The following is a 27,749-nucleotide window of genomic DNA, read 5'->3' on the forward strand; positions in this document are numbered from 1 at the left end:
CTATTAATTGTACGTGTGACAATAATTTTTATTAAATATGAGTTTATTTGTTTTTGTATGATTTATTGTTGTTGTTGCGGTTGTTGTTGTGTTTGTTCTACTCCTCCACCAAGTGATAAAGCTTGGACAATCCTTGGATCGGCTTTGCTACCCTCCCGAAACTCCTCAAGGGTGAGTTTGTCATCGTGGTTTTTATCCATTTGATCAAATATTTTATCCACTCGTTTCTGGGGGGTGTTTTCATCTTCCGCATGCGGTTGTTGACCCTAAATAAAATATTATAACAATGGAAAATTATCATCTTGAAAAATGGCGGTAAATAAAAATTAAAGGGTATTTAAAAAAAGTATGACATCTTTATCGTTTATGAATAAATGAATAAATAAATATAGGCAAATTAATCTCTTAGGAATAAATTTAGTTGTTCGTGTCTTTAGTTAATGTATAATCCGCTTTCAGTAAGATCTAGTCTATGCTTGAATTCACATCTGAACATTATGTCGTATCAGTACTTCTAGGGAATGTGTACCTTGGCTCGTAATCTAACTTCATACACATTCACATAAATTATCAAGATTCTGTGTCTGAGTTGTTTGACTATGTGAAAGCTTTATGCTTGCATCTTATAAATAATGTGCATTCAATTTAATTCATGATTTAGATATGAATTTTATTTTGCTGATAGTTTTTTTTAAGAAGAAAATTTATTTGATAGAAACGCAATAAATTTGTTATTTAATAACAAAGATATTAGATTCATAAAAGAATGTACCTTCTTTTTTTCATTTAACAGCAATAATAAAATCCGGCATGTATAACCGTGTACTTATGAAAAGAAAAAATAAAAAAATTTTTGATAACAAAAAAATTGTATTAAGTAAAAAAAAAATCTTGGTAAAAAATTTCTAGAATAAAAGAATATTTTATTTAATTGAATTTCTCTGCTAAAATTAAAATTTTTCTCAGTCTATTTTGTATTAATTGGAGACAAAAAAATAACCAAATCTGTTCTGTCTAAAAAAAATTTAATTTTCCCTTTAGATTTTTCTAGAATATATAAATTTACATTTTATAAAAAAAATATATGCTTTAATATTATTTATAAAACAATTTAAATATTCGATTTTATAGTTTATTAAAATATACAAATTTAAATCGATAAAAAATGTTAAGTCAATAAAGCACACAAACGTTTGTTTTAAAATTTTTCTCTGCATTCTACACACTTATTTGCGGTTGTATTCTAAAATTCCATTTTTTAACACGTTTACAGTAAAATAAGTGTATCCCACACACGTGCTTTAAATTCCAACGTTACCTCTAGACCACTATTTATTACCTCGACGTCGGTTTATGTGCAATTCAAACCAGGAAATAGAAATAATTTAGAGTAAAGTATAAAATGAAATAAAATAAAAATTGAACGTGAAAAAGCCAAGTTAAAACTCACCACCATCTGATATATCGCATCTACAATATTATACATTTCATCGCGTGTGATGAAGCCATCATTATCGACATCATACAATCGAAAAGCCCCTGTAATATTTAATAATTACATTACATTACCTTTAAAACAGTTTAAATAATATCAGTTTTATTCTTTACAAATCTTTAGCGTTTAAAATATTATTTTTATATTAAACGAAACATCAACAAGTGGTTTAGAATGTTTTTTAAAATTTATGTTAAATATATAATTCAAGATGAAAGAAGAACGAAAGTGAACGTTTAAGAATAAGTTCATTATTACACTGAAAGAATTGATAAGTTGTAGGAATTATCTTATTTATTGTTGCAATACTGGATGGTTATTTTAGATAGCTGGAAAAAGTATTTTTTTTTTCAAAATCTAAATAGTCATTTAATTGATGTGACCATGAAAAAATATGGAATGAAATTTTTTCACATAATTAAAGATTCAAACGACAATTCATAGTTTTTTATTGGCATGTAAAAGCACAGCAAACTGTATTAATTTATCACCACATCATTTTTCTATGCAACAAATTTTTTTAATTAACTGGAAACAAGCTTATTTACTGTTTGCTTTGTGTTCATTGCAACTACGTTAAGTGAATTGAAAATTGAAATAATTGACTTTTCATGGAATTTTTTCATTCCTCATTTTTGCTCATTCTGTCATCAAAATCATCCTATCTGAATAATGCAAACTAAGAGAAAATATAGATGCACTTACAATGCAGTTTCTCGTCGAGATTTCCTCGAGACGTGACAGATAGTGCTCTGATAAATTCTTCAAATTCTATTGTACCGTCCTGCAACAAGAGAAAAAAATAATAATGACAAAAAAAGAAGTGGAATCAAGTAGAATAAAGCTATAAATTGAATGAAAAAAAGATAAAAGAATTTAGAAGTAAAATGTTAGTAGGAAAAAATTAATTGAAGAGATAAAGAGTATTATAGAGAGGAAAGTTTTCTTACGTTATTTTCATCGAAAACTCTGAATACAAGTGACGCGAATTTCGATGGGTCGCCTTGTGGAAAAAACTGCTTGTAGATCTTGATAAATCCCTGGAAAAAGTGAAAAGCAAAGTAAAGACATTTTTATCACTCAACAAATGGCTGATGCACATCTATTGAATACGATAAAAAGTGTACCTGTTCTGTTAAAAGTCCATCAGGGCAATCCTTGAGGAATCCTTTATGCCTGGAAAATTGTTTTATTGATCATTCAAAGTCTCAAACGAATTTTCTTAAACATACAATTTTAAATAAACCAATAAAAGCAAATGAATTAAATAAAATAACCCAAACAGAAAATAAATATTTCTTAAGTGATGAGAATTATTTTTATTCTAATACTAAATATATTTTAAAGAATTTTATTACAAGACAAAATTTATTTAAAGGTCAATATCAGTTGACTGAATATTAATTATCTACATACAACTAGTGAATATCACAACAAAGTATTTCATAAAAATTAATAATTTATTTTTCATAGCATCTACCATTTGTTTAGATGTATTTGAATATTGGATATTTTGAAAATGATATACACCAGTTTTCATTATCGTAAAATCAAATGTATGGTGCATATTGACAGAACTGTCATTAATGTCATTTTGATCATGTTCAACAACTACCTTTTTAGCATGTAGCACCGTTATTGCTCGTAAATAAATAACACAAACTCGACTCACTAATTTACCACCAAGTAATGCTGTATTTCAATATTCTCAAAAGGTTCTTTATCATTAAGTTAAATGGATAGCTTTTGGATTCGAACGAGAATTGATTACTTCAATGCTAAAAGGTATAGTGTGAATAATTAAATATATTTTTATTACATTGTGATATCAGAAATACATTTGTGTGTTATTAAATTTGCTTTTGTCTGTTACAGATCCAGTAATATTGTATTATATGAGTTATGATAATAGATCATATTCTCGATGAAGCAGATGGTCAGTATAATCTGATTCATACAACTTCTATGCAACAAACTTAATCAGAATATGTTGGTGGATTTGGACTTTCTAGAATTCAAAACAACAGATATAAAATTGGTTTTAATTCTTTTGAAGTTGAATTTGTTGTATAATTCAAAAAGGAGTGCTAATAAGGTGTTGTTGGTTAAATTCATAATTCTTTCTGCTTCGAATATGTATTTCTATTTATTTTAATATATACATGACTCAAAAAGTGCTGATGAAATAAATAGATCAAGAGCATTACTTTTTAATATGAGAATGGACTTACCACTGTCGAATTTCTTTCTCAGTGACTGAAACAAACAAAATAAGGATGATTAAATAAATATGTCACAGTTTTATGAAATTTTCAAGAAAAAGTAAAGTAAAAATAAGGCCACGGAGTGATTGAGTAAAGTGAAAAGTAAAGTAAAGGAGTGAAATATGAAGAAGAATGTACACAAAAAATTCAGGTGTGTTGAAAGAATATATACTAAGAAGAAGAAGAAGATGAAGATGGTCAACAAACAAAGAAAAAAGGAGTAAACTAAGTTGCAACTTGAACTAAAAGACAAAGAAAAATAGTGGACACAGACCAAAAGTTATAGTATGATCTCTGATTTACTGATATTCTTTAATTAATACTTTGAGTAGATTTTTTTATTTTTATTCTTCTTACTTACAAGCTTAATGGCTTTAATGCTCTTGTGATCAGAGAAATTGAAAATGCATTCTTTTTCATACATCAATGGAATTCTTCGATTTGTCGAATTTTACAAACGAATACTCGATAACCTACTTTCTTTTAACATTTAACCAAGTGATTATTTCAAGGTGTAGATAAGAAAAACGATTAAATTTTTCGATAGTGTGAACTCACGATTTATATTGATACACAGCAATGAAGGATAGATTCAATGATTGGAAAAAAAAATTATTTTCATGATGACTAAAAAAGGTATATTTAATTTTTTAAATTCCAATTATTATTTTATTTTCAATCCCATTCTATTTCTATTAAGCTCTCCATGCTCTAGATTGAAGGAAATTTATTTTAAAAAAATTTCTTTTTAAAGAAAATTTTATATTAATTTTCAATGAAATAAAAAGAAAAAAATCTCTATAAATTTATTAGAAACAATTAAAAGTAATTTAAGAAATAAAGTTGGAATTTAATTGAATTAATCTCCAGTTTTCCATTATCATATTTAGTATTCTCAGAATAATTTTTAAACTACCACTTTGTTTTCCAAACCAATGAATCTTGAATTTATCTATAATCATGGTATTATTGTTCAAGTATTTTTTGTTTGGTATATTTTACAAAATTGGATTTTTCTCTTCTATTTGCCAACAACAATAACCCATTAGACAAGAGCAATTATTCAGTGAAGAGAAAATGTGGTTGAAATACGTGTAATTAATTAATTGATTCGTGCTCTATCAGATGTTGTTGAGTCTGCGCTTGAATCTATCGTCAGTATAATATTGAAGTGGAATTGCTATCGTCTTATAATAGTTCAAATATTAAATTATAATGATTTCAATTAACTCTTTTCTCCAGAAATAACCCCAAGTACATATTTGTGTTAGTAGTCACTGTACATGATATGTTTAATTTTCCAGATATATGTCAACATTTTTATCAACATTGCTTTCTATATGTGGAACGATAAAAATACATTAGTTTGTTTGTATTTACATACATCCACACTGTTAATATTTCATATTTTCTCTCTTTTTATAAATAAAATTTACTTTTTTTTATATATAACTGTCATCTTTTTAAGTTTAATATAATTATTTTCTATTCAAGTTCAATGTAATTATCATATTCTAAAGAGATGTAAAAATTTTTTTAATGACATTGTCTTACTTTGTATGATTTAGAATGATGAAAAGTTTGAAAATTCATCAAAAGATAAATTTAACTAGAGAAACTTTCATTTTAAATAATTAATCATGTCCTGTACTTTGTAGAGAGGGTATTAGGTTACAATTTTATAACTCAGTTAGACTGTCAACATAAAGCTGCAATTTATAGAGCCATTAATCGAATCGAGTAGGAGGATAGGAGTGCAAGATATACAGCAAGTGGACTATGCTACCCCCTCATTCTAGATCTTTTTCTCATCATATTTTCTCATGATCGTAAACATTATTCTTCATTTGTCAATTTACTTTTTTGAATTTTGTTATTTCCATTTATAAAACTATAAAATCCAAGTATTTTCATACGTTTATGCCATTTTTTTGAACTTTCAAGAATAATGTATGATCAATAATGATTTTTAAATTCACCATCATGTGATTATTGTATCTAGTTTATTGAAAATACGAGAAAACTGATGGACTGTTAATTAAAAGTTTCTCTTACAAGTTTATTTGTTATAAAAATATTCAATATGCATCAATAGTTTTATTTATAGATTGTAATTAATTTTTCAACAGATCTCTCAATCGTTTTAGACATTAAAAAAATTACAACAGAGATATATTGTGATTAGTACTCAATTTATAATTTAACTCTTTAGAAAGTATACAAATGCTTAATACTATCGAGATGACATAATAAATAAAACAAACATTAGATGAATATCTAATTTAACATGAAAGTTATTTCTTTGCTGAATTACATTGTTTATTTTTATTACTGTCAAGTTCCTTTTTTTTTTATATAAAATATTTATCTTGTCATATTTTACTTTATTTAATTATGAAACAATATTTAAATGAACTTATTTTTAAAACATTACTTAAATGAAAAGAATTTTATTTTTCATTATTAATTATACACAAAGTAAAATAATTGAATGTAATTAAATAGAAGCAATAGTTTAATAAGTCCAATTAATTATTTTAATGAAAAAAAAAACTCTTTATCAATTCCCAAGAGCATGAGATATAAGATAAAAATATTTACTTCAAAGAATGTTTTTTATTAGAAATTTTTTCATTTAATATAATGAGTATTTTTATTAGCTTCTCATTTTTTTACTTATTTTTTTCTTCAGTATTTCTTCTTAATTAACTCGAACACTAATGTAGACACTTTAGTAGTATTGTAATTTGTTTTCACCCTAATAATTATATGAACAATAATTATCATGATTATAGTTGTTGTGCAAGAATTAAGTTTATAATTTATTGTTACAACACACTAGTATAATCCACAAGTTTTGAATTATTTACTAAAGTTTAATGAAAATTTTCGAAAATGTAATCTAGCTTCTTAATAGGTATGAGGTTTTGCATTTAGGACATACTTGTATCATAAAATTTGAAATATTTCTTAATACTTTTAACTTCATTTCTAATATTCAATAATGAGCTATAAATGGTCTATCTAATGAGAACTTTTAATAACATGATCTTTTTTACATGTATATCTTCTATTCAACAGAGTTTTATTGTTCGAATGAATGATGAAAATACTTTTTATTGAAGTAAATGACCTTTTTCATAAATTCAACTACTTCTCATCAATTTAACTTTATGTAAGTCGAGTAAAAGCTCTCAGTTATTAATCATTTCTAATTCTGTGCACTGAGTACTTGCTTTATTGCCACCTAATCCAAGCTTCTGACCAGTTCTACAAACAATGACGAGCATTACTGTACATCTCACTCATGAATAAGTTCAATTCCAAACTTTTTTTGAAAAAATATTAACTACCATAATTATCATAATAAATTATACTTCAAAATTGTAGCAAAAAGTTTGAAAATTTTTGCCCATTTCACCCAACCATCAATTGAAGTTTGTATCACTGGTATATTACGTTCTACTTCAAAAAGAAAACTTCATTAACTAGACCAACTTGGACAACTTGGAACACACCACCTACATACAATACCTTTATTCTTTACACTCTAGGTATAACTTTTTCTAATTAATGATCGCAGTTTTATACACGCACATTAAACTTCTGTATTAAAGCATAAATAATTCTTATTTAAATATTATAGCAAAGTTTATAGCAATGTAGAGGTACAAAACAAGTAATACGTAACTTGAAGAATATCAAAAGTAACTATATATGGTGACAAAACTTTATGGTTTATATGATAATTTCCTTTCACCTAGTTTTCTTATTGGTCTTGATATTCTTTCTTCTGAGTCCTTTTATCATTCTTTGTCCTTCCAATCCACTTTTGGACTTGGTTTGATATGAACGTTATTTGAATAAAATCAATATGGCATTAACATTTCATATATAAATAAAATGATCATAAAGAAGTTCTATTATCAGCATTATAATATGTTGAATTTACTTCATAATGTAGTAAACTCATTACTTAAAATAGTTTTACGTTACAATAGACTTTATGAACATACTTTCATTAAAATAAAAGTTTAAAATTTTTTTCCAAGTATCATAACAAGTAAGTATAACATTTAAATTCATTTTATAATGCTTAAAGATTTTTTATAGGTAAAAAACCTACTTGAATAGTAATCAGTGAATAAGAAAGTTTGAAAACCATGGTTAAGAAGATGGAAATATGGCTCTCAATGACAGAAGTGACTTGAATTATGTCAAAATGTTTCAACGAATTAATTTATATTCCATCGCAAAAGTTGTTCAAAAAATCTTTTGTATTGAAGTATAATTTGAATTAATGAATTTCAATTAAATCTAGTTATGATGAAATTGATGAGAAAATTTGAAATAACTGAAACACTTTAATTTAGCAGGAAACTGTCAAATAAATCAAGCGAGATTAAGTTGATTGATATTAAATCACCGCATTTAATTTTTATTAACTTCAGGTAAAGTTATATTATATGTTCCATGTCTTTATAAGAGTGTAGTAATTTTGATTTGATATTATCACATCACGACACTGTAAAACTATTAAAAAGATCTATGTATCCAAGATATTATGATACAGTTATTGATGTGTTTATTGGCATTACTTCAAAATGATATTGAATAGTAGTTTTAATAGATAAAATGCAAAAAGAGATATTCATGATGTAATCTTCGTTTAAAATATTCATATTTTAGAATTATTATTACCAAAGGTCATCTCATATAGAAAAGTACATTCTATAATAATAGGATATGTCGATGTCTTTGCTGAGGCTTCTATTAATATTCCCAATATAAAGCTATTTTCCATTTTACTTTTGGATTTTTATCATCCTACTATATAATCCTGATTTATGACTGGAGTTAAATCTTCATTGATGAAAAATTCATCTTTTGATTCATTTCACAAAATTCCAAGCAACAAATAATATAACACTCTTTTATTTTTAATATATACAATCTTCTATATGATGGACAATGTTATTAGTTAAAATTTTAATATTTAATCATTTTAAAAATCTACTGAAAACCAATATGAAGTATCATTTTGCAAATATGTATTAAAAATTTCCTTCAATCTTTTTATTGTGATATTAATGGATGTTCATAAAGCATTTTGTGATGGCAAACCGAAGATGAAAATGTATTGAATATAAAAAAGTGAGTTGCATTTTAAAAAATATATTTTTATTGTAAAATATAGCTTTCTATATGACCTGACAAGCTATGAAATATTTAATTTTATATGAATAAAAAATTGAAATTGAATGGGGATATTAAACTTGAAAGATCTTATCTATGTCACTATGCATAGAAGTGAGCAAAGGATTTTCTTAGCCTCAAGGCAGCCTTATCCAGAACAAAATTAGCTAATATCGAAGTTGTCTAGCTATATATTTATTGAAGACTAGTTTTTAAATGAAAATCCATGTCTTTCATTGCATATATAACTATGTTGACAGAAGCTTTTCAGTGTTCCATTTGTCATTTCAATAATTCCCTGGTAATATTTCTTTCTTTTCTTGTCTCATTAAAGTGTCAAGTCTATTCTAATTTATAGATCACACGTTACCCTCTGGCATGTTCTCATTTTTGAACATAATTCTACTGGTTTAATGAATTCAAACTTTTCTCTGATTGTTAGTGAATTATTGAAGCTTTTTTCATTTATACACGGTTTCTGAAAACTTTCCACTTCATTTTATAAATGACATTTTTTTTTTATTAAGTCGTTAGAAATAAGTGCTAGTCTCTTTATTGACTACTTTCATAAAATCACCTAAGTTTTCGATAACTAGACAGTAGTTAAGATCATGAAGAAGAAAATAAACTTGGAAAAAATTTTTATTCGATCATTTTCCTAAAGGTTTTCGTGGATTTTATAAGTCAATTATTCTAAAGTCCTGATTGGAGAGAACCATGATATACGAGGGATTAAAAGACAAGAATTATAAAGGATTGATGGATAAAAACTAGAGTTGTTTTTATGGGTTCAAGGTTCTTAATTTACTTTCCAGGCATCGTAAAATTTTTTATGATCATACAGGATGAGGTAATTTATCATAAAATATATAAGATGTACTTGGTGGTGATATATTTACTCGCAGGGATAAATCAAATTATTTTTTTCATAAACTCTGTTTTTGCTAATTTACTTATTCATATTATTACTCAGTGTAATAGTAATAATTCCTCATTTATGTGTTTCAGGAAATTTTTTTTGTGTTATATTTACAATGTTGAATACTTTTGGAAATCAATATTGGGTGTTCAATAGCATATGAACAGTTTGTTATATGATCAATGACAGTTATTTTGCTGTCAAATTGCCCTACAAGTGTGACAAGGCTTAGAAGTTATTTCGGACCATGTTACTCTCTCTCTCTTCTGTAGCTGAAATCACTGATGTTATAGAGCACTAAGCTTCGTTAATAATGGGATTAGTAACTTGCTGACCAAAGACATACGTAAATTGCTAGTAATTTTGATCATTTGGCTTTTAGTGTAGTTTCACCACGAATTAGATCGAATTTATTTGTCATTAAACTTTCGAAAAATTGTAATTAGTTTAAATTACACTAGGATTAAATAATCCATTTCTGACAATCGAAATTAATTGTTTAGATTCTCAACATCTATTCTAATTATTGATTAATTTTTTACTAAAATATTTAACCCATTATTGTTTTTAGAATCTTCACATTACTACATGAACTTTAGGTTTATTGTTCTTTATTGTTTCTTTTCACTCTGTTTTTAATTATTACCACTAGGCCTGGGATTTATTTCACTTTATTCTGAGATCACCTTTCCATTATTCAAATACTTTTTTTAATTTATTTCCCAACACGTTCAGCATTGTTTATATTTTTTCATTTCCTTAAGTATCTACCAGGAATAATAAAGACTGGAATGTTTTTTATCTCTGCATATTTCGATTGAAATAATTTAAAAAAATAGTTGAAACAAATCATAGTTATCATTCAGGTGATTTAAATACTTCAAAACCAGTGATTATTTGATAAAATATGAACATCAACATCAATAAAAATTTATGTATACTTCTATTATCTCTTTGATGTTTCTCTCTTTGAAGAAAAATTGTTACAAAAGTTAAAAAATAAAAAATTCTAAGCATTTTCTCAATAAAACTACTATACGACTTTTATGCTTATACATAGTCAAGGAAAAAGAGTACTTTATATTTACATAAAATGTATATTACACGCTCAGAAAACCATGATAGGATAAAAAGTTTATGTTGTACATAGATTTATATATAAATGTGCTTTCAGTATTATCAACGTACATACAATATTTTGGCGAATTTTGGGAGTATGACTTAAAGGATTATAGCATAGCCATAGATGCTATTAGAATGATGGTGAGCTTTACCAGCCAATTGGAAGAGAATAGATAGGATAGTTCAATCTCGATCAGAGGTAAAGAAAGGAATATCTGTCGGGCGTAGTTATTTAGATTGATATGACGAGAAAATGGAGATATCATGGGATTGCTGGTGATCGATTTGCTGCTAAAAAGGAGGAAGGAATAGTAAAAGAGCTTCTAAGGCTCGCATCTGATTGAATAGTAGATTCATCTAAAAGGATTTCACTTTATAATACAAAAACAATGAGTGTAAATGAGATAATCATCATAATCTAGCATTGATGTTTTTCTATAACAATATCTCCAATTTCTAAATGATATCATTGATATACCACTGAATTGATAAAGTAATAAAATTCTTTTATTATTCAAAAATGCCATTCATATGTAGAACAAAAAATGCTAGTAGTGAATAAATCCTATCAATTGTTGGTCGATTTAGTTTATCGCAGCAAATCTCTTGTTGCAGCTAATAGGATGACTAGGAAAGATGTGCGAATAAAAAGCAATGATTCACCAGCAACTATATTGACAGCTTGGATTATGTGAGTAAAATTTTTATATATTATTTTAGATTCTCTTTATCAAGGTAATAAAATATTTTTTTCTTTTTTTCAGAGGTAAAAATAGCCATGTTACACATTAACTCTAGTAATCACATCATCTAGAGGTATAAGTTATATGGCTAGACGTAGTTAAGTCATTGGACTACAGTCTATAAATATCAAATCTTTTTTTGAAAAAGAAATGTCAAAGTGTGTTTCTCCAATTCTCCTTATCGTTCGAGCTCGTTTTTGACCTTCCACTGGTAGCACGATGAGGGAAGATGAAAGAAGTAACGATCTATCGTCTTATATGTCAATTTTATAGCAAGCAATAAGCTTTTCCAACGATTGGATTGCTCGGTATAACGATAGAAATTTTTTATCATTTGATCTTTTGTAATCTACTGATCTCCAGAATGATGGCTTAAACCGTTAAGAGTCATGATACGAATTAATTATAGTAAATTATCGTTGTTTTAAAGAGACTTTAAAGTCTTAATCTTCAATTTGTTTTTCATGATAAAATCAGTTGAATGTACTTGCGAATGAAGATTCTTTCCAAGGGGATTATCTCATGCAATGTTGAAAAAAGCTGGCTGCACACTCACTTAACACGCAATAACTTGATACTTTTGTCAACGAACTTAGACGACTTACTTTTTAAGTTCTTACCTAAACAAAAAAGAAAAAAAAAACAAAAGTGAAGAAAAGATAGAAGGAGAGAAAGAAAAAACAAAAAATAGACATTCTTTTTAATTCGCTATTTCATTCCAACCCTTTCATTACTCAACCTTTAGTGCTAGAGAATTTAATTACACTCTCTGCCAGCTGATGATCTAGTTTATTGAATCAGCCTCTCAATGAAATTAATTAGATAAATTATTACCATGTAAAGAATTTCTTAAAATTGATAACATTTATGCAATCTATTTAGTTTAATTTTGATTGTTTCAATTACCTTTTTTTTCTCAATTCTGACGATCATTTATTGGTGCAAATGTTGGAAAATTAATTTACATAAGTGAATTGGTGCATGAGATTATTTCTAATGAGTTTAATCAATCGATGATGGATTAAATCATTTGATGTAACTCTAATGCGAATTTATAAATTTAATAATAATATTATATATAATGTATTTAATTGATAAAAAAATAGTTGATCAAAAAAAAGTGCTATTGTTGTAAAAGCTTTTAATTTTATCTACGTGTTATGAATGAATTAATTTGGAATTTTCATTAAAGATTGAGTTTGAATAAGATAAAGGGGCAGACGTAATTGTTTTATTAGATGAATCGGTCGATAGTATCAAACTATTCTGGTTGTTAATAGATTCGGTGAAGTAGAATATGCATCAGCTTACGTTCTCTAATATTAAAGATGAGTGAGAATTATAGTCTGTTCTAAATTCCTTCGCCTTTTCTTATGAATAGATTCTTCATAAATTTGTTATTTTCTCAGTTGAAAAAAGTGTAGGAGTGCATTTTTATTCAAATACTGTAGATCGAGGAGTAGAAGATTTAACTGAGGTTTAAATGATTACTAAAATATAAATCATGGATTAAGAATTTTTTTTATAAATTATAAATGTTATAAATTACTTAAATTGGGTCATCGTTATGTAAAAAGACAATTTTTTAACGTACAACAATATAGATATTTCCTTGTTTCTTTTATTTTCTTATCTTCCTTTGCTTTCTCGTTATGCGACTAAAAGATTTTATCTCATTTTACGTCCATGCTTTACTTGACGACTGTAATTAACACAAGCTGAGCTTAAAATTCACAAAATAGATGACAGTATAGATGTGTCGTAGGAGAACTTGAATGTGGTAAAAAAGAGGAAGATCTTCAAAGGATTAAAACATGGTATAGTTTTAGAAAGAAAAAACTGGTTTGAATGAAATAAAATTCTAGATCTTTTTTGACATATTCTTGAATGAATGAAAAAAAGTCAAACATTTTTTATCAAAAAATGTATTTAAATAAAATAATATTTTTTCTCAATTAATTTTTAGATTGAATAGCATCAATTCATGTTGCATTATTTATTAGAATAAAAATAATTAATATCAATAACTTAGTAAATAACATATGTTTTTATTATATAATTATGGAAATATGTTTTAATAGTTTTAATAGTAATTATTATTAAGACTGTTGGATTGGTAAAGGCTTGAAAAATAAATTTAAAATATAAATAATTAATATGAATTTTAAAAATAAGAAAACAAAAGCAGTGCTATAGCTTTATTAATATACATTACACTAGAAAGGAAGAAGCACTATTTTTTATCTTTTATAGAAAAACTTTTCGAATAAAAAAAAAAAAAATTGAACTCACAGTGAGCTTAGGATCCTCCCAAGTTCGTGTCAAGGGATATTTTAAAGAGGATAAAAATGGGTTGGTCAAGTTAAACTTCGATTCACGATTCTCAGATACTTCTTGAAAGCTTAAAAGCCTTAGCTCTGTGCTTTGGCTATTCTTTTGCGTAAAATTCTCAGTAAATTGCTTGTTGATGTGTATAAAACTCAATGGTAGGAATATTGGTGGTTGTGGTAGAAATAGAAGCAGCAGTAGAGGTATTGAAAAATGAAGAAAGATGGGATAAGGTGAGGCGAATCCTTCTCAATCTTTTTTCTTTCATTTTTGTGTAGGTGTAACTAAAGTAGGACAATTTCAGTGCTCATCACATCTATATACCTGATTGAACTTGAATAAAAATCATTACTTTGAGTTGACCATTAGACGATCAAACTTGGAGATTCCATTTCCTTGAATCTTATCTCTACTTTTAATGGTATTGCTTACTTTTCATCTGGAGTGTTGTGCATACTTGTTAGCAAAGATATCCAACTTCTCAATTTTCTTTATAAATTCATCAATTACCCAATAAATAGAATGAAAAGTTCTTTTTGATAATTAATTCATTAATTATATCCTCATTGACTGCTTCTTATGATAACATTCATTAATTAATCATCAACAGAAGCTTCTTTAGAAGTTTTATTATCAACATTTAATTGACATTAAGTATAAAAAAGCTAGAAAAATTTTTTCAAACCTCTAGAGTATTGTAGAAATGTTATTTCTTTATCTATCAAATTCAAGAGATGACTTGATGTCAAAAATTGACATGTTAAGACTGAAAAAATTTTCTACTTTCAGAAAGCTACTGCAACTCTTCTGACTTATTTTATCGACGACTTGTCATTTGTCTTTTAACAGTTTTAACTTTTATTTTTTTTGCAAAAAGCGTACCTACATATAAACCTTGCCAATTTTACTTTGAAAATTATGACATGTGCCAAAAGCCAGGGGATCTAATGCTCTTATGTGGCCTACCACAATTAAAGTGTGCCATTTACTTATTGTAGTAGATGATAACATTTTTATCATGACATGCTATTATACGACAGGTATTCCCTGCGTATTTTTTACTTTCTTTGTGTCCATCATTATCCTTTCTCTCTCTTTTACTCTTCTTTGGTGAATGATGACTTTTTACGCGACAAATGTTGGCTTTTATCTACGTAAAAATTTTTCCATTTACATTATATGAGTTTTATGACAGCTTTTTGGTTAAAAATAGGATAAGATAACATGCGAATATTTATGAATGTGAATGATATGTATGAAGTGATAATTTATTTCCATTTGTGGTTAAAAGATTATATTAATTCAAGATCAAACGAATCAATTAATTTAATAGGATATCACTGTCATCATAGATCAAAGGCAAAATACTATGCTGATGATCTGATAAATTTAGAATATTTATTTTGTGGTTTAATTGAAAGTTAATGATCGAATAAATTTTTTAATTGAAAATAGCAAAAAATTTATCAGTCAATCAACCTATTGAGACTTTGATACTTGATAAAAATTGACAAAATAGAAATTATTTTGATTAATTTATCAGAATATTCAGAACTAAGTTCAACAGTTCAATCATTTGAATGTTTATAATTATAAAAATAATGCTGTAGTTATCATAATTCATTGGATACTTTTTCCTCACATTTATTCCTGTTTATTGCACGGATTATTTCAAGCACCATGAAATAATTTATGGGCAGCATTTTATTCCTCCAATGACGGAACGAGGTAATACATAAGCCGCTTCATTTTTCATGGTAAATTACTTATTTTATGATTAAGTTATTTCAACTCACTCTTTCATGAAATTGATATTAACGTTTCAATTATACTAGCAGTTTTTCATTTTTATTTTTCATTACATAATAAAAAATATTCTGTTACCATAATGGAGGTGGATCTGTTTCTATAGTAATCTTGATTTCTGTTGTAACTGAGTTGAAAACTCGATATGAGTGCGAAGCAGATCATTTTTATATCAGTAATCATTCAGCCTGAATTATATTTTTGATGATAAATAATGATATTAACATTATATATCAACATAATTATCCAGCATTTACCAACTTCTCCTATTAAAGTCTTTCAAATAAAATCTTTAACACCAACTGATCAAGATTCTGCTGCTGTTATAGCAACTTTTTATTCGTATAGTTTCTACAAACTGGAATGACTTGAAGAAGTCATGTATATTCTACATATAAATTCGGTCATAAGCATACCATGGATTTTGTTTTCTAGAGGCTCTCCACTGGTATTAGGCAAAGCTTGCTCTTGGTACTTTGAGTGCTCTCCAGACAGATCTATGGTTATTGCAAGAGTGAGAGAGGAGATCATTGAGCTTACGTTAAATTCTCCTATAAGTGTTCCTTTTTTTGTGTTTTAAAAAAGTCTGTTTGCTCGACCTTGTCGTGGAGGAATTATTCTATATAGAAATAGCTCCAACTAGTTCACTTGCTTTACCTTGGTTTCTTCATCATACCTGTACAAAAATGGATGAAAAAAAATTTTTACTGGCAAAACTGCTTTAAGTCTGCTATAAATTATTCCTAATTTAGGAATATTATTTTTTCAGTGTACATTACGTATAAAATATCTCATGAAGACTCTATTAATTAATTTATTTATCCTTTATAAATGATGTTCCATGTTTGTACATAGATCTTCAACACTCTTCACCTTGTAGAGTTGATTTAAAAGAATCACAGTAGTGTGTATGAAACAGAATGTAAAAGGAAGTCTGTAGTTGACATGAATTTGGAAAAATAGCAAGATACAGAGGAAGAGAGCTGAAAACTGAATAGAGATGTAGTAATTCGAGAGAACAATTATCTTCAGGCTGTTTTTGCGTACAAGTAGAGCGTGTAAACATTACAGGAGAATTTTTAAATGTTGTGAAGGGCATGAGAATTTTTTGTAGACCTTTGTGAAGTATGCTTCTGGAATAAAAAAATTTCGTTTGAGTTTTTGAGATCAGATCTCGAAAAAAAAGATCAAATATCCTTCGACTTTATCCTTTATTTTATTACAAAATTTTTATTCTTTCTATAAAACTTCATTTTCTATTTTTCTTTGGTACTTACACATCTTTTTCCCTAGGTTCAGTTAATTTTCATTTTTCTAACCTTAAATATAATAAATCAACTCCAACTGATTTTTTTTATTCAACAATTTTTTCATCAACTGAATTCTTTTAATAAAGATATGAAAAAAAATAATTCTAATTAGCAAAAATAACTATAAACCTCTCAAATTTAATATTTATATTCGTTTAATACTTTTTTAGAAAGAATTATTTATTCTTCAATTATTAATACATTTAAAATATCAATCTTCATTTTTCACTATGTATACTACTTTTCTAAAGATTCCTAATTATTTTTTAATTAAAAAAAACCAATAAACATTGCACAATTTGACGAAATAAATTTAAGGTGATTTGAAGTTAAGTAAAGCCAAGCCTTGCGAATTTGTAAAGATCAGCAACTGCACTGCCCTCTTTAACACAAATAGAAAATAATTTTATTTTCAAGTAATTTCAACAGATTTGTCGTAATTAGATTGAGCAAATTTTTCGACAGCAAGTAAATGAATTATAAAAACTCTAAATCGTACTTTTATAACAGACATAAAACACAAACTTCTCGTGTTGTCAGATTGTTAGGTTTCAAACAATTAAACTTAAAATCCCTTACGAGTGATATTAAGTTGGTAGACCAACACTGAAATGCAAGTACTCGAAAACCTTACTCACAACCTCGTTATTCACGTGTCGTAATTGACTCTGTATCCAATTGTTCAAATAACTATCTCTCGTTTAACAGAGCTGAGTTAACATGAATTTTCCGACTTTAGGCTCAATCAGGAAGTTTATCGTTAGTATGTCATTCGATTTATTTCTCTTCAATCAGCCATTTTAATTACTTTGTTACTCGACGAGATGTAATCTTTCAAGGTTTGATTGAAAATTCCATTTCTAACCTTTACTCTTCATTAGGATCGTTAATGTGAGCTTTTCGATCAGTTTAAGTGAAAAAGTTTTCTATACGAAAACATTGAATGTTTTATATGACACTTATCGTCGTGCAAACACATAAATGAAGAATAATAAAACTGGTTTACAGTCACGGTTATTATAAAGAGGAAGGGGCTGACTATGGAGAGTCCAAAGTATTGTTAGGTTATGTGAATAAAAAAATGCCCAGTTACTTGAAGACATAAAAGGCTATTTTATTTTCTTCAGTATCATCATATCGATCGGTTGTTATATATCTACAAGTATTGCTTACGTAGGATAACATTAGATACCTTGAGTGGCTGTAAATTTCGATACTTCAAAGGTAACAACATCAAAGAAAAATTTAATCAATTTTAATAACTTTAAAGCACATGAAAATTATTTGCTATGAATAATAGAACATTTTGGCTGACTAAACATTTACGGTTTCTACTTATTAAAATGACTAATCGAGTATTTATGTATATCAGTATTATATATTATGCAATTGAAATAAATTTAAAAGTATAATTTTATGTTATTTAACTTTAAGATTTTTTAAATTCAACCAATCCCATTTTGGGCCATGTGATTTTAAATTTCGGTAAATAACGATTGCTGTAATTTACCTGGAGAAGAATCACGAGAGTTTATTTATAAAGGTTTAATTTAGTCGGTGTAATAAAAAATAGATACAATTCTAAAAAAGATTTTTATCCTATTAACTTGCTTGAATATCAACCAGTGAATTAAAAATTTAAACTCGTTGGAGATAAAATTGTCGGAACGAAATTCGATAATACTACTTATTTCAGTAAAACTACTGAATAAAAGTCAAATACTAGTTTAGTATGTTCTGTTAACTCACGAATGCTATCAATATTAATGACTGTGCTTTAAAAAGAAAATATAAAATTTTTTTATTAAATATCAGTCATCTAAATAAAATTTTTTTAATGACTTACGTGACACTCCATCCAAAGGATAGTGAAGATAGTGTCTACATCGGTCTTGAGTAATATTTTTCAAGTAATGAATATCATTTTCACGCTTTAAAAAAGATAATTATAAAGTTGTAAAAATGTTTTTAGATTATCACTAAATTTTATTTAACGATCTTTATCTCCAGGTAAATAGAATTAACTCTACATAGAGGTAATTTTCGGGTAAAAATGACTTCGAAGTAAAAAATCACTAAATACCAGTGTAAAATAAAATTTACACTGGAGAAGTTTAATTTTTACACTTAAGTGGGATAAAAATGATTATTGTTATATAAAAAATTACTACATAACAGGAGTAAATATTACTGCGCAAGAGTAAAACTGATACTTCAAAAGTTTAATTTTTATCTTTATGCAGGGGTAAAAATTACTCTATTCTGCAGTAAAAAATCTATCACGATTATTGTGTCCCATTTTTACTCTACTGCAGGGTAAATTTTATGCCATATTTTGGGATAATTTTTTATCTCAAATAAATATGTGGATACTAAAAATAATAATAATATCATCAAGTTCTTCCTTGAAGTACTTCATTTTCTATATTACATATCAAAAAGAGAAAATAAGATCATTCATAAAGTTAATACCCTCTCGAATATATTTCTGCTTAATTTGTATCATTAGTGAGCATGAAAGAACCTGCTGTGTTGAGTGTACCCATAATAATACTTTTGCAAATTACTTGATTCTCAGTACTAAATTAATAATTTTCCAAGTTTGTGTTGCTTATTACTACGAAGGACAGATAGCGTATAACAAAGAAAAAGACAAATAAATGTATATGGCAGTACTCATTGATCGGTGCGAGTAAGTCTCGACAAGTTTGAACAGTTTACAGTCAACTGTACAAAGTGAAGAGGATGAATAATAAAACGCGGAAACATGAGTATATATATATACGTTAGACTCATGTCATGAAATATCGTATGTATAAAATCAACCAAGAAATGAACTAACGTTCTCATAGCTGTCGGATTTTCATGTAATCCAGCTGTAGGTACGAAATAACGGTATAATTCTACCACGTAGGTACTGCTTGTACAAAAGGAAGCCTTTTTTTGTCAGGATAAAATATCCAAATTTTTTAATGCAAGAATATAGAAGGAATAAAAATGCTCTATTCTTTAATATTATTCATTTATTTTCCTGCTCGACTGTTGGAAAATTGAGAAAGAAATAATTTTATACACATTATACAACAGCATAACAATTTATTTTTGTGGTTTAGATTTTTTATTTCTCATCCTCGCTATTAACTCTTATGGATTGCAGCTAATTCGTTTGCTTGAATTATGAGAATATCCTAAGATAAAATAAAGATAAAAACATTAGATAACAGCAAAAAACGAGCGCGAGAAAATTAATTGGAGAACTTTAATGAGATATTTAGTTAATGTTAATGATTATAATTTTAATCATTTATCACGTCATTGTTATTTAAAATATTTCCTCATTATAATAAATACAAAGTTTAATAGGTTTCTGATAAAAATTATTATAATTTTATACTTAATTACTTCTTCTTAGTCAGAATAATGTATAATTTTTCCCCTCATTATTTATTAATTTCCTTCTTATTTTTTTAATAGTCTTTATTTTAGAATTATGTTATAAAAGGAAAAATAATTGAAATTGTACTGAGAATCTGTGTTGGCCAGTGTTATTGATTAATTAATTACACAGAGTGTAGAGAAATATATATAAATAAATTTGCTTTATAAAAATATATTTTTAAAATATTTGAAAATTTTATTATAGCACGTAAATGATTATTTTAACTAAATAAAATAGTTGATAGATAAATGAAATAATAAAAATAGATTTTATTTAAATTTATAATACTATTCCAAAGTTATACCACAATATGTATCACTAGAATGGTGTGAGTTATCACAGATGTTACATCTATTCTGCAAACTCGAACAAAATGATAGAAAATCACAGCCAAAATTTGCTATTTGAAGCAATACTAAATCCTCATACACAAAAGTTTATTGAATTAAAGCTGGTCTTTACTTAACCTTAAATCACCTCAATTTTTTTCGTCAAACCGTGCATTCTTTATTAAGTTTTTTTATTTAAAAAATATTTAGGAGTATTTAGAATAATGCCACTTTTTTCAATATTTATAAATATTTTTTACATAAAAAAAGCTAACAAAAATCTTGTAGTACCACAAGAAAAATTTGAGGTGATTTGAGGTTAGGAAAGTTCAGTTTTAAAACAGGAAAACAGTTAGGATTCAGGATAATAAATAATACAGTACTTGTTTTTACCACAGCGATAAGAATTCATTTCTCATGTTTGTATTTATTTTGATTGTTTGTTTGATTTTTCATTCATCATTTATTATTTCTTAGGTTTCTTGGAGAATATTGTTTTTCTGTTGCCAGTCAAGGACGTTTATGCTTCAATTTTACATCCAAATTTTTTCCATTCACGTCCGAGTACATTTTGTTCGATTTCACTTGGCTCAGGTCAAACAACGATCGTAGAAAATATCTTTTATTCGTTTTTTTTTTGCTTTTATTCTTTCTTTGTCCTTGAGAACAATCTATTTTCATTTTATCCCTTTTTTGGTAATCCTACGTGCATACGAACAATGATTTTTATAACATGGGTATTCATGTTGGTGCTCATGATGCATCTGTTAAACTTTGCCAACTGATAAAATTATATTAAATTACTTACATTATTATTATTATTATTATTATTGATGTCTTTATGTTACTAAGTTTATTCACAAATGTTTTCTATATTATTTTATGTATTTTATATATTTCATACAATTTGTTCAGTTTCTTTTATTATATTCAATTATTATTTTCAACTTTATGTATTTTCTGCATGCTGCACCTTTTGTGAAGTTGAAAACTATATTGAGTGTCACATATGTGCAAGCAAAAGTCAAATATATATAGCTTACAAACTTTTTCATGACAAAAAAAAAATTTATGCTGATAAAGTTTTTTTTTCTATCGGAATGCCAAATGGGTTTACATTATTTGGAAGGAACAAACTTCAAGGCTTCATTCTTGCTATAAATTTTTACTTCTGGTCTGTCACTCGTAAACCTTTTGCGGTCGCAAAAAAGGAAGAAAATTAATATTTGTGTATTCCAAGGAAATAGAGATACATTTTGAATCAGCGTAATCAATCATTTTTTATTAAAAATTTCATGCAATAATATTTATAGTTTTAATAAAAGGTCAGTTAAAAAACTCTTTGTCATTAATAATTTATGTAAGTGATAATTAAACTTGAACAAAGAATAGCAAAAAAAGATAAGCAATATCATCAAAGTATATTATTAAAATGTGATTGATAATTCTAGAAATTTTTCTATTAGAGAAGGTACAAATTTTCCAACCAGTAGATCAAATTAGCAATTTGCAAAAATGAAAAGTTTCCATGTTTCTATGAACAAAAATCGTTAGACTGAGTCAGAATAAAAATTTTTCAATGTAGCAGGCAGGGTTGTTTTAATTGATATTTATTCAACTTGATCTATGTCTAACGTATTTGCTAATTGAACTGCATCTAATAGCAATCAAATTTTTCATATTGATGTACAGTGCTTTCCCAAAGTTAGACAAAATATCTAGCAAAAGTTTTTGGCAGATTAAATCGTCAAAAATAGATGTTTTATCTCAATTCAGGTCTTAATTGAAAGCTGAATTTGTATTCTAAGATGAAAGACGTGAATATTATTGATATAATTAATTTATGACGGTTAAAAACAAAAAAAAGAAAATAAACATGCATCTACAAAATTCTGTGGTGTCATGGCGGATGTATTTGTCATCAGCTGGCCAATAGAAAACAATTTATTATGCAATAATTACTGCACTTGTTGTATGAAACTTTGTTTTCCACCCTGTATGCCACTTTTTTAAATACGTATTAACAACTTTCACGTGGAAGAAATGAATGAATATTTTATAATTGGCGAAAAACAATTTGAGGTGATTTGAGGTTAGTACAAGCCGGCCTTAATATTTTAACTAACTTTTGGAAGCCACTGTATCTCAATTCTTCAGTATGATATTAATTTGAAATCAGAGTAAATGAAAAACAGAAAAAAAGTGACAAGAAAATGCAATCAATAAATTAATCTGAGTGTATGAATAACTTATTGTGAAGGGTTCTTGTTATAAAATTTCCATAAGTGAATTTCGATGAAAAATATATATTGATGTATGCTGACATTTAAAGCTAAAAACACGTTGAATGCAACAACAATACATCTTTTGTTTTTCATGATACGCGGGATGAAATAAATAATCGTAATGTATAATTGAATAAATTTTTACTCATATAAATGAGCTTCAGAACTTTGTCTATCAATCCATCCACGAGAATGGATAACACTCTAAAAGTTATGAATTCTTGTTTTGATTTCAACATCTGTTTTAAATAGCTTTTTAAAATGTTTGTCATTTTTATAAAATTATTTCAACCATACCAAAGTGATTTATTATTATCGAAATTGTTGCCATGAATTGTTGTAGACAGTTTCTGTGGTGTTAATTATATATTTTTGTTCTTTTATTTTTAGGTGATAAGGTAAAAATAAAATCTGGGTTAAACAAATTAGGAATTGTTTCAAAAACTATTTTACCATCAGGGAATTTTAAAAATGAATTTATGTGATATAGTTCTAAAAAAAGGAGTTTTATTATTAATTATACACTGAGAAAAAATCTACTGTGAACAAGTAATATTTTTTTTTTAATAAAAAATTAAAAAGGTTAAATACCTGCTATGAAATATATTTAAAGATTCATTTCTGATGGTTACTTGGAATGATAAATTTTAAAAAATTGTAGCTCAAGATTTCAAAAAATAAATTATATTAATGATGAGACAAATTTAAGCATGTAAAGAAGCATATTTATTAGCATCTAAAAATATTTAATTAATTAAATATTAATAATAATTACACTGACAGTAGAGATTTCTCAACTGTTGAAGAAGATTTTGGTGCAGTAAAAATTTCTCTTCACGATAAACTAAGACTTTTTTTACTATCAAACAAGTAATTTTTTTATAACCATTGCTTATTTAATATTTTACAGTTAAACATTACGATCCTAATACTTGTTTACAGTTAAAAAAAAATTCTGTCGGTTAAAAAATCATTTTGTAAGTATTAAAAATCCTTTCTATCAGTGTAATAATTAATTATTAATTTATAATTGTTGTTAATTATTATTATATTTTATTTCAAATTTTTTTTCTCAGTGTAAAATTTTTTTATAAAATAATTTTTCTCAGTAGATAATAATGATTATGAATATAAATTTAACATTGATACTTACAATACGTATCAGTAGTTAAACGATCTATAGTATCTTGTTTGAGTTTACTATTTTTCTTTCCCATTTTTACAAGGCAGTCTTCTTTTTTACAACTTCTTTTATCCTTCCTTCCTAATCAACGTCGACTTGTTCCGTCTGACCAAGGTAATTTGCGTCGTACAATTCTTTTATTTAACTGATTTACTTTTTCTTAAACATTTTTTAGTCAACAAATTATCCATAAAACTCAATCACAATCGTTTACACTAAATGTTCAATAAATTTCCCCTTTTATCTTACTTCCTCCACGATTCATAAACTTTGTTTCTTTTTTACACAATTTATTTTCACTTTATCTTATGTTTATCCAAAAATCTCACTTCTGAAACAAGTCAATTTTGTATCGTTTCATAAAAATAGTTTATGTTCGCAATAAATTTTTATCACTGTCTATCGTTTTCAGTTGAATTCTTTCTATCTGATGTAATTCAAATGGAAAAATTACTCGTCATATTACAGAAGATAAAAATAGCTGGAAATATTTACATTAAATAAACTTGAAGTAATTTAAAAATATCTTGAGAAGAGAGAGACATTTTATATCTAGAGATTCGACAAGTTTTGCCGATATACGGAAAGGCGAGAAAAAGTCTAAAACTTTGTCGTAAAATGTCGGAAAGTTTCCGTGTACGATACGTGCTCTTATCCCCCACTTTACGTAATTTTGAAATAAAAGGTCGAAAAATTCGTAGGGGTTGTATACAAAAGACTTAAAACGCACATTTTTTATTCTATTAAATAAAGTTTATAGTAAATTCATGTTCTAATGAAAAATATTACCAGTTACTTTGCAATTAAACTAAGTATTGTTTGACCAAGCACAGAAATGGCCTATTTTAATGTCATTAAGTGGAGAAGGAAACAAAAATAATTTGAGAATGAAGAAACTTTTTTAATATCCGTTGACAGAAATTTATCATAAATTACTGAAGTGAAATATACAGACGCAAATATTCAGAGATAACTTTTGAAATTTTCATTGTTTACCACTACATATTGACAGTAAATTTATTACTTTTTATTCTAATTCCTTCTTCCTTACATTCTTGTGAGTTCAATTCGATCCAATTGAAGTGTTTGAGACCGGAAATTTCCCTTTCTCTAAGATGCAAGTACTCGTTTATTTTTATTGTTATTAAATTTCTTCGAATAAAATTTTGAAAAGGAATCCATTAGATAAAGAAAATAACCAAAAATAATTTTTTATTCATTTTTCCTGTATGCTTGCCAGAAAACATTTTCATTATGAAGGAAATATCTTCCTTTAGAATATGCTAATACTTATTTATCTTCAATTTTATTAAAAAAATTTAATGTTATTTTCAAACAAACTTGATATCATTATCCTGTCAGCAATCCAAATGAGATTAAATAAAGTTGTCGTTATAAATTTAATTAAATCAATTACAATTATTTACGTTAAATATTATTAATGTGCAACAGTTAGGATAATGATAAATTTGTGTTAATTTTGTTTTAAACAAGATAACAATCAGATGATTTATAATATCGATATATTTTATTTATAAATAAATTTAACTCTACATTTAATTAAGAAATAGTTTAGAAATAATGATACTTAAAAATGTAATAAACGACTAGAATTTTCTCATCTACGTTCTAAAAGAATTCGTTTTGTTCTGTGGATAGTCATGGTTTAGAATACTAGATTGTTAAACAACTTCGAGTATTTGAATTGCACGAATAATTATTTATTTTTTTTTATCAAACTATCTTTGGTTATTTTTTTTCGCTCTATATGTCTAAGTCTAATAGAAAGTTGAGTAACAAAATAAAACCATCCAAGTTCTTTAAAAAAAAAAATTATTATCAAATGAGTGTACTTTTAGGACAAATATTAGAAAGAAAAGCTCTTAGAAAAATTTAAATAACAATTTTTAAATAAATTGTTAGTGATTTAAAACAGATGATACTTTTAATGACTTTCAGATAACCCTGGAGCTTTACTCATTAATATATTTGAATTTGTTGAATTATTAAAAAAATACCCTGGCTCCTTTGAAATAAAATTAATATTTTTTTATTAAATATATACATTAGTTTTTTGCATATTCATTAATTAATTAATTATGTCGGATTTATTGATTTAATTTATTGAATTAATAGAAATTATTTTTTATTAATCATTTAAAACACTTCTTAATGTAAAATTTGTAGTGAATTTTGTATTAAAAGAAAATCTCAAGAAAGAAAATTTGACATTTCAATAATTTTACATATTTACTTCTATAAAAAAAAATCCAACTAATCAACCCTAACAAACATTAACCTTTAAAATTCAAAAAGAATGCTCCATCAAAGTGTGATAAATCAGCTAGACCTTTTATCAGCATTTTGTCAACCACGACTGTCTACTTTACCCCATTAAATAGCCTAGCAAGTAATTTATTACAACACTTTTTTTTAAGATTTTTTTTTTTTTCCACACAAACTATTTTTAATCGGATTTTATTGAGACATAAAAAAATGATTTCATTCGGTCGATTGCAATCAAGAGTCAACTACCATACTAAAATTACCAGTCAGTTAATATTTATTGTTCACAAAGAGACAGTCGAAATTTTGGTACCTTTTTAACGACCACTACACATCGCAGAGTGTCCATGTAGTCTTTTTCGACAGGAAAGAGGTGGAAGAGATAAATAAATCTTTAATAGTATCAGGGGGATAGAAACGAGAGTTAAAACGATTGGTACTACCGCGTGCACCAAATTTCTCGCCCTTGGCCCATTACCGGGAGCTCGAATGGCCTCGATGGGGGTGTGACATTTTTTACTCTAAAAAATATTTATTTATTTCATTCTCCATTCAACTAAATACCATTGATTTCACTTTAACTATTATCAATTAAAATACTCTAATTATTAAATCAACAAACGAAAAAAAAAAAAAAAATAAATCAAAGCTGGAAAAATTTGAAATAAATATCTAGCAATTAATGAAAGTAGATATTGACGTTGGAGATCTTGATTGGATAAAAACCCAGTGGAATGGAAGAATGGATCTGAATAAAAAATACGCGGCACTCAAATAAACACTGCAAGTATTTTCACATGAAAAAATAATTTCTTAAACGATAGTTAAATGGTAGAACACGTGTGTATTACCAAGTGATAATCACTGAAAAAAATAATAATCACTGTCTAGATGAGATGTTGATAAATGAAAGAGGTTTTTTTCATTCATAAGATAATGTTTATTATTTACACAAAACTGATTGAATGTTAGTTGAAGTAAAGAAGAGAATACGATAGTGTAAGAAAAGGATATAAGACTAAGTTCGTCATGACGTTGCGGTCT

General features: G+C 26.5%; 1 protein-coding gene across 6 annotated transcripts; it reads right to left on the reverse strand.

Annotated features, from left to right (window-relative positions):
- Nucleotides 1–3: 3 nt before the first annotated feature.
- LOC118071660 (frequenin-1) lies at nucleotides 4–27,749 on the reverse strand. Of its 6 annotated transcripts, XM_035090919.1 has the most exons (9): nucleotides 27,019–27,063; nucleotides 24,874–24,900; nucleotides 24,390–24,750; nucleotides 3,727–3,751; nucleotides 2,623–2,671; nucleotides 2,446–2,535; nucleotides 2,201–2,279; nucleotides 1,451–1,539; nucleotides 4–266 (listed from the first exon to the last, which is right to left on the reverse strand). In XM_035090919.1, exons 3-9 carry the CDS (start codon nucleotides 24,451–24,453, stop codon nucleotides 63–65), a joined length of 600 nt encoding a protein of 199 aa, XP_034946810.1. In that variant the 5' UTR covers nucleotides 24,454–24,750; nucleotides 24,874–24,900; nucleotides 27,019–27,063; the 3' UTR covers nucleotides 4–62. The 6 variants fall into 6 exon arrangements, with proteins under 6 accessions (XP_034946810.1, XP_034946807.1, XP_034946806.1 ...); XM_035090916.1 differs by lacking the exons at nucleotides 24,874–24,900; nucleotides 27,019–27,063 and adding an exon at nucleotides 27,557–27,749 and having other exon boundaries at nucleotides 24,390–24,846; XM_035090915.1 differs by lacking the exon at nucleotides 27,019–27,063 and adding an exon at nucleotides 27,557–27,749 and having other exon boundaries at nucleotides 24,390–24,900.

This window comes from Chelonus insularis, unplaced genomic scaffold (genome assembly GCF_013357705.1).
Source record: "Chelonus insularis isolate UGA/USDA-ARS -01 unplaced genomic scaffold, ASM1335770v1 contig_88_pilon, whole genome shotgun sequence".
Classification (NCBI taxonomy): Eukaryota; Metazoa; Arthropoda; class Insecta; order Hymenoptera; family Braconidae; genus Chelonus; species Chelonus insularis.